Source organism: Nuphar pumila, chromosome 2, assembly GCF_984573655.1.
Source record: "Nuphar pumila chromosome 2, dmNupPumi1.hap1.1, whole genome shotgun sequence".
In the NCBI taxonomy this organism is placed as follows: Eukaryota; Viridiplantae; Streptophyta; class Magnoliopsida; order Nymphaeales; family Nymphaeaceae; genus Nuphar; species Nuphar pumila.
In genome coordinates, this window is record NC_143250.1 from 125,890,106 (window position 1) to 125,899,223 (window position 9,118).

The 9,118-nt window shown below is 37.3% G+C and overlaps 1 protein-coding gene across 2 annotated transcripts in view; it reads left to right on the plus strand.

Moving 5' to 3' along the window:
- LOC149847029 (putative apyrase 6) overlaps positions 1-8,125 on the plus strand; it is a 29,000-nt gene extending 20,875 nt beyond the window's left edge. For both annotated transcript variants that reach the window (XM_089996753.1, XM_089996754.1), the window contains one exon: positions 7,589-8,125. In XM_089996753.1, the coding sequence (XP_089852879.1) occupies positions 7,589-7,847 (259 nt within the window). In that variant the 3' untranslated portion in view covers positions 7,848-8,125. The remainder of the gene's footprint in view (positions 1-7,588) is intronic.
- The last annotated feature ends 993 nt before the right edge of the window (positions 8,126-9,118 follow it).

Genomic DNA, 9,118 nt, shown 5'->3' on the forward strand with positions numbered 1-9,118 from the left:
AGAATACTCGAAATCATCCTTAGGCTCATCCACATTAAAACCATTTTCTCTTTCAAGAAAATTCACATTTTTGAAATATATAATTTGTCAATTTTCAAATCATAACATTTACACCCCTTTTGATTTTTTTGCATAAACAAGAAATACACAATGGCTTTAGGGGATAATTTATCTCATTTTTCAAGTACAAAACATTTACATCCAAATACTTTTAATCTGCTTAAATTGGGAGTAGTTTGACAGAGTTTTACAATTGGAGATATATTTTGCAACGAAGATGCGGGCATTCGGTTAATAAGATATACCGCGGTGAGCGTGTCTTCAACCCAAATTTTATTTGGAACATTTTTTCAAATAAACGAAGTTGCTGTTTCCATGATATGACGATGCTTTCTTTCGGCCAAACCATTTTGTTGAGGAGTATTTGGACAAGATCTTTGATGTGAAATTTCAATTTCTTTTAAATATTTTGAAATCATTAGATAAATATCCCCCCCCCCGATCGAAAAATAACAATATTGGCTTGAAATTGATTTTGCAAAAGTTTGTAAAATTCTTTAAAGTATAAAAAAACATCTAAGAGAGTCTTCATTTCGATATGATAGGAGCCGGTCCCATACATCTTAATGCACAAGCTCAAAAGGTTTTGACGAAACAAACATTCTAGAGCCAAATGAAATAGATTTCATTTTCTCAAGAATAGAGTCATTACATATGAACTCTTTTTCAATACAAAAGTCCTTGAAAATGTTAAAAGCAATAATTTTGATATATTTGGATGGCCAAATCTTTGGTGCCATAACTCAATATCTTTTTCTTTAACAAAATTACAAAATGTATCTTTTAGAATATGAAGAAAATCCATGTAGTAGGGATCTTCCATTCTATGGCCTTCTCCAATCAACTTCTCTGACTGGCAATCCTACACCCAACACTTCGTGGATGAAAAGGCCATACCAACAATCCAAAATTTGAGATATCGAAAACAAGTTTAGATTGAGCATTGGAACAACTCTAACTTTACAACAACAACAACAACTACGCCTTCATCCCAAAACAATTGGGGTCGGCGATATGAACCAACAAAGAAAATTAGATTGAGCATTGGAACAACTCTAAATTTAGGAACTTGAAAATCTTTTGAAATGTTTTAAAGGTTCAAATGCTTTTGATTTCCAAATTGGTTCCTTCGGCAGTAGAAACACATGAACTATAAAAGGGTTTGGTGCTATGTCATGGGGGTTCGACCAGCAGGGTGCCGCACCTGTGTCGATGCGACACAACTCGGGTGTGGGTGCAACACCTGGTGTGGTCAAGCCGACCCTGGGTGCGGACCTAGGGTCATAATTGGCTAGACCTGGACCCAAAAAAAATGTTGTTTATTTATTTCATTAGTGTTATTGTTAACCGTTAAATTTTTTTTTATACACACACACACACTCCCGCACCCCCGCACTCAAGTTTTTTTAAAGTGCCGTATTGCCGCACCCGCACCTATGTGACATAGGTTTGGTGCATTCAGATAAGAGATATTATAAAGGAGTCATGTGAAAGGAGGCACTGAAATCAAGTATCCATGAGAGCGTACCCGGAGGAGAGGAGGTGGAGACGACAACACTTGAAGCATGTTTAGAAGATGTCTTCAGGAATTGTTGTAGTGCCTCCGTTAGTTGGTTGATAGCATCCTTAAGATCTTTTTTATTTGCTTCTCCTTTTTGGATGACTCTTCAACGGCCACCTTCTTTTGAGTTTGGGACAATCTGGTTTGATATGTTCCGGCTCATTACAAAAGTGACATATTACTCTCCTTTCTCCACCATTGTTGTTCCTTTCAAAATGAGGAGGTTTATATGCCTTAATATTGTTTTTGGGTCTTTACACAACAAGAACTTACTCATTTCCCTTAGTCATGATGTCGGGTTTCGTCTTAATATACCTCGGCAAGGGAATCATCGAGAGTAGTATCTATCTTATGCAAGATAGTGGACCTCACTTGCTCAAATTCATGTCTTAGGAACACAAATAATTGTTCTTTCTGTTGTTGCTTTTGCCTAATTTCAATAGCGGGGCATTCCCACTTAGGCTCAAGCAAGGCTAACTCGTCCCAAAGTGGGGAGAAAGAGTACCATAGTACTCTCATGCTTTTATCTCCTTGTTTAGTGGTCCAAATTTTTTGCATTAACATATTCTTGAGAAAGTTCCATGCATTACATGCCTTCGTCAACTTCAATATGTTTATGGCTATCTTAAGTTTCATGCTATTTAGGAACTAAGATAGGATTTGGGCATTCTCCGCTTCCCAATCCTCTACCTTCATGTGATATTCTTTGATTGCCTTTTCTCTTTCATCATCATTAAGTGCCTTGATTTGATCTCCATCTTTCTTGGTGAGCATGAGTTGTAGTTCACATGTGATACTACTCACATTCCCCCATAACTTCTTACCCTTTATATGGTTCTCCATAGCAGCAGCCCACGTTAGGTAGTTTGAATATTTTAGCTTGAATGTGATCACCGTTATAAGTTCCTTTTCACCCATCAAGAAGGAGAATAATAGTTGCTTGTTGAAGATTCTTTCTTTATCGCAACCACGGACCTTGGCGACCTAGTTCTCTGATACCATCCCAATAGCCTACGACTCTGATACCATGTAATGAAACAAGTGAAAATACAAGGGAGAAGTCACTAAGGGCATATAAGAGTACAAAGAAATGTGCACAAGCACAAGTCCACCAAGGGACAATACAAAAGCCAAGTAAAAGCAACTACAAAAGCACAAGAGTGCAAACAATAGCCACTATGGGCAATCACAAGAGAACACAAAACATAAAAAATAAATATTTATTCACTAGAACGTCTGCTTGAAAAAGCATAACAAGAGAGGGGGCTTAAGCCCCTTTAAATAAGCATATTGGACCTCCTTATAGTCATTGGGATGCTCCCAACGGCTATAACTATAGCCGTTTGGGAAGTTATAGCCATTGGGGAAATCCCAACAACTATATTGGACTATGTCCAATATGCCCTTACATTGAAAAGGACAAAAAACAAAAAAATATTTATAATGACAGATCTGCCACTAATGAACAGTAGCTATTACAATCATGTAAAAAGACAAAAAAATGCCCCTACATGGTAAAACCTATTACAATAAAAAACTGTTAACTATATGTATAGGTAAATACACGTATATAAATACATGTTTATACCGATACATCTTAACATGGGCCTACCGGGCTGTTGCTCACCCCTAGTTGTCAGAGCACAAAAAATACTGCATATATTTCTCAATCTTTGAAAATCTCTTGCTAGTTCAAAGCTTCTTTCATCTTTTTATTGTTATTATAGAAGTTACCCTCCTAATGATATGTGCTGGCTTGGATTACCATGAATCATTTTTAAATGCATGTGGCAGCTGCCAAAAGTTAAGTCTTTCCTTGATATACCCTTATTTTCTATAGGCATCGGTATTTGAAAAAAATAATTATATGTTGAAGCAGGTTACCGGAAACACTATATGACTCAGGGAAGCACATTTCGGGAGTGTGAAATGCGGCGCTTTCAAAATGCATGGGGAATCAACCATTTTAAATGGGAAGCACACTTCCCAATCTTGAGAAGTACACTTCCTTTTTTTGGGGCTTGGACAGTTTTAGCCTTCGATAAATTTTTATCGAAAAATACAACTTGTTTTTAAAAGGGTAAAGTAGTAATTTTTGGTTTTTGTGAAATATCAAAAACAAAAACTGAGTAGGGTTTGTGGTTTTCGATTCCCAAACCCTACCCACTCCCTCCCTCCCTCCTCTCCAGCAACCTTTGGCGAGCTTCGACGACCTCCATGGGTGTCTTTAGGTACACTCTCTCTCTGCCCCCTCTCTGTTTCTTACTCTCTCCCTCTCTCTTGCTCACTCTGTCTCTCTCCCTCTGACTCTCCCTCTCCCTCTCTCACTCTGACTCTCTCCCCCTCTCTCTGTCGTCCCTATTACTATCTCTCTCGCTCACTCTCTCTGTCTGTTTGTCTCGCTCACTGTCTCTCTATCACCATTGTTCTGTTCGTCTGTTTTTTTGTTTGATTTGGCTAAAATGGTTGGTTGCACTATGTCTTGCATAGTTTTGCTTGTGCTTTGATTAGGTCATCATATTAGATCGTAAAAAATACTTAGTTGTATGAATCATTTTCTTTTCCTTCTATTAGTTTTCTGCATTTTGAGATAAAATCCAGCAAATTTGATAGTGTACTGTGTGTATACTGTATAATGATTGTTCTCTAAGCTGATTTAATGTTATATTATTTGAGAATTTGGATGCTGATAGCAATTATCCTTTTTTAATTTTTAATTATGATTTTTTCTTGATGTATTATTTATTAAATGTTGCAACAAGATGCATTTCTTAAATGGTTGCAACATGAATATGAATTATAAATTTTTCTTGATGTTTTATTTATTAAATGCTTGCAACATGATGCATTTGTTAAATGGTTGCACTTATATATGATTCAGTTTTCAGGTTAATAGATCATCTTTAAATGCTTTTTACTCGTGTTTATATTTTGGTAAATTAGGAAAATATAATTACATTTTCGCTTTCTTTTTATTCTTATTCGCTTCTCTTTTGCTTCCCACTCAAATCCTAGGTTGCTTCCCCTCTGAATCTTGATTCACTTTTATTTCGATCCTGAAGTCGCTTTCGGTTCGCTTCTCACTTTTGAGATGATTCACGGTTCGCTTTCAAGGTAAGTCATATGGGTACGGGTGCGGGTACAACACAACAATTCCAAAAAAATGTGGGTACCGACAATATATATATATATATTTAATATTATATAAATATAAAATAAATTTAAAAAATCAAAATCTATTATTCCAACAAGACAACATAAATTAATTTAACATTTAAACAATTAACATTTAACAACCAACTAAACTAGTAACAGAACATGCGAACAACTCTTATTCAAAGAATCAAAATTCAATAACAAGTAAATCTACAACTACAACTAACAAATTAACACTTAATAAACAAGTTATAACAAGCTAATAACAATTTTAGATAAATAGATAATAGGCATTAATACCTAACAATTAGCACTTAGCAAACAAAACTACAAAAAATCATCATCAACAATAATCCCTCTTTACATGAGGGACAATCTGTTGATATAAATATGGTCTCTGTCGAGAGGGAGACGGAGATGAGAGAGGTGAGTCGAGAGGGAGACAAAGGCGAGAGGAGTGCCTGAGTTGCGCAGAGAGGGCGACACTGCGAGGGGCTTATAGAGGTGACATTGTGAGGGGTAGAGTAGTGTTGTGAGGGACTGTGCGACGCTGCGTTGCAAGGGGTAGAGAGAGCCGAGAGATAGAGAGCGAGTTAAGGGGTTAGGGCAGAGAGAGCAGAGAGATAGAGAGGGAGTCGAGGGGTTAGGGCAAGGAGTATGGTTGTATGTATCGTACCATATCACATGATTCATATCGTTACTTTTGTGTTTTGTGGTACGATACACACTCGGATCACAATACGAGTGTATCATATTCGTATCGGGTGTATCGTACGATACACCCATGTATCGTACGATACACCCATGTATCGTACTGTATCGTACGATACAATGTCAACACACTTAAAAAAGGCCAAAAGTTGTATTTTTTTCATTTTGGGTTTAAAAGTCCTCTTGAGGGTCAAGTTCTCCATATGTCTAGAGTCCGTTAGAAGGGAACCCACACACCTTAAATTTCATGAGATTGATTGGAGGTCGATTTGTGCGCAAGAGGGCTTTTTTTTATTTTATCAAGAGTGCATTTCTACTATTTTTTCACTCAAGGAAGTGGGTTAAACCGTTAAGGTACAAAATCTCTATTTTGTGCTTCTTATCGAGTATTTTTTGGAGAAATGTGTGTTTGGTGCTTATTGAGTTTTTTAATTGATTTTGTTTTATTTTAGATTCGTCGATGTCATCTTTAATGTCATATTAGAGATGATCCTGCATGGCAGTACTGCAGAAGCATTGATGATGTACTACAGATAGGGTTACCATTGAATTTGAGATATTTATTTTGTGGTACTATTATTAGGGGTGAGCTGCATAGATTTAAGCAACATATTGCAGGTTAAGATCCAAATGTACGTCCATGTGATTCTCCATTTATTCTTGCAACTTTTTGTGCTGATGTTATTGTTGAAATAAAAGAAATTCGAAGATTTTTGCAAAATGCAAAGATGAAGGACTTCCAACCATTGTTCCATATTCTGAAGATGATGATGATGACCAACTTGCTAAAAAAATGACCCAACATAAAAAGATCATCGAGCGATAATTAGATGCAGAATTGAGGAAATACTATCCTGATGGTTTGTTATTAATTTAAATTATGTAGTTGCCTTCGTATGTGACTTTATGGTTGTATTGTGTGCAATTCATCATTGTTTTATGTGATATGATTTTTTTTATATTTTATGCTAATTTTTTCAGAGTTTTCTAGATTTTTTTTAATTTAAAAATTTTTTTTTTATTAAAAATTTATGATACGATATGATATGGTGTTACTTTGGGCCTGACCAAAATGAGTAATGATACAATATTTACAACCTTGGCTGAGAGAGAGAGAGAGAGAGAGAGAGAGAGAGAGAGAGAGAGAGAGAGAGAGAGAGAGAGAGGTTCTTTAAAAAAGCAACACCAGTTGGGTTTTTTTGGACCCGACCCGATGCAGTGTGGGACCTGATCTGCGGCGTACCTGCACTGCGTTCGGTGGCGGTACCTGTGTCAACACGGGTACGACACCCCAAATGGAGTGTCCGTGTTATATAGCTTCTTAAGTCGCTTCCCACTTCCTGAATCGCTTCCCACTGTCACTTCCTCGTGTTGAAGTATTCTATGTGGTTGCTTGGCAATTTTCTACATCCGATACTTATCATTCATCTCTAAAAAGTGGTTTTGAAAAAGAATTTACTTCTAGGTAGTGACAGAGTCATTAAATCAGGCCCCAGGCCTTATTGATTGCTCTCTCTCTCTCTCTATATATATATGAGTTTTTCTCCTTTATTATTATTTTTTGCTCGTTTTTCTTGAAACTAAACTTACATATGATCCACATGGTTTCGTTAGTGGGTATCGGCTCTTGGTTTGTCTGACTACAACATGCAGACACGATTTTATGAGCCTTGAAAAATCCACTGCCTACAATGTGTGCTATTTTCTCAGCTCCTAAAATTGTATTTTTTTCATCCAAACAACATGGTCCAAGAGCATTTGACCATACTGAATCCATCTATGAGGTCTGATTGGGTTGTCAACTATTTGGGCGGTCAGGTCGACATGACCAAATAATATTCCTCTGCTTAATTGGTAGACAGGAGTTGAGTCATGGTCTTACATGTTAGAATTTATGGTATGCATGTGGTTTATTGTGCATTTCACGTCATTTGTCATCAGTAGCCTTTTCCTTTTGACCCAATCATCAGTATGCTATTGTGAAGTTATGAATGTTTATTTACTGTGAATGGCTGAGAATTCCATCAGGAAACATGTTGCTCAATGAAATGGTCTTGTCAGCAGCATCTGATTAATATTGTTATGACTGCTTTGCTGCAGGATTGGTTTTGCAAATGAAGTAGGTGAGATTCCCCTTGACTGGGCACTGGGGGCCTTCATCATGCAAATGAAGGACAACTCAACGCCAGGTTCAAATTGGATCTTTGCAGATGACTCGCTGACCCTTTTTTCGGTTCTCGCTGTATCTGCAATCTTAATTGTCACAGTATGGTCAGTGTCAAAGTGGCGAACACCACAAATGAAGACTATATATGACCTTGAAAGAGGGCGTTACATTGTCACACGCATCAGCAGGTGATCTGGTCCTTGTGCTCTTAATAGGGGAAAATTTCAAGTATTTTTCATGTCCATGGTAATATGCTGTCACAAGTGTTTTTGTACATTCATTAGTACTTGTGCTCGAGTACAGGTGGGATTACCCACCCAAATAGGAAACTAGAAATTGGTGCTTCCAACTATCTTCTCTGTACATGCATAACATTGTCCTGTAGTTTTGGACTATAATCTGGGACCAGAGGGATTAAGACGATTGTACTATTTGATTTATTGATTAAAACTTCCTGTCTCTTTTCAGTATCATGATATGCAGGTTCGAATTAGGCTTTATTTTTCCACTAGATCGTGCAATAAACTTTTTTTTATGTGATTAGTAAGCAGGGGTTAGGCTATCAGTGATTACATCGAAGAATCAATTAGATCAAACCAATTCACAAACTTTCAAAGTTGAGTAGTACCCCTTTCAGATTTGACACTAATCGTGGCCAAGGAGGCTAAAGGTCTGGCCACAATTCTTTTTTTTTTTCCATCACAAGCCCGCATTGGAAATGATAAAATTTGTAGATTAGCTCCATCAGATGCTCGTCAGTCGCCTCAGGTTTTTACCTCTTGTTTTTTTTGTTTCGACATAGAAAGCTGGGGTTAGGCGGACCCTGTTTAATTAGAAACTAACTATAAACAAATTTACAGAGAGGGAACCCAATCTCGGTTCATATTACACCATTGCTTGTTATCATCCGTAGTTGCCATTATTGCAAGAGACCTTGAATTCTTTCAGTATAAACCGAAGTATGCACCTTTCCGACGCCCGTAATCTCTTCCCCAGATGCTGCATTTAACCCATTGAAACACCTATTGATTCTGCTCACTTGGTCTTTCCTTGGGGCCTCTATCACAATGTGTGACGAGTCAGTTACGTCCGATGCAATTTTCACCCATCATCGATATTCTCTGTCCATGAAACCAGACCTTTTCCATCTTCCATCCTGCTGTGACGATAGTCCATGGGAGTCACGAGCCATCTATTGCGCTAAATGTCATAAATATTTATTTTGATCCAATGATCTGGAATTGGATTCCGCTGACCAGCATGACACCCACCTCCATACCGATGGATGGTCTGTTTCTTTGCAAACACCCAGAATGCGTTCTTTGACAGCATGAAAGCACTGGTTCTTAATCTGATGTCACTTTTGCTTTTCGAAGATAATTTGATTGTGCAGCATCCAAATTTGCCAGATAACCACTTGAAATGGAAGTATCCAAGACTGTTTTAAGATATTTAGGAGAGAA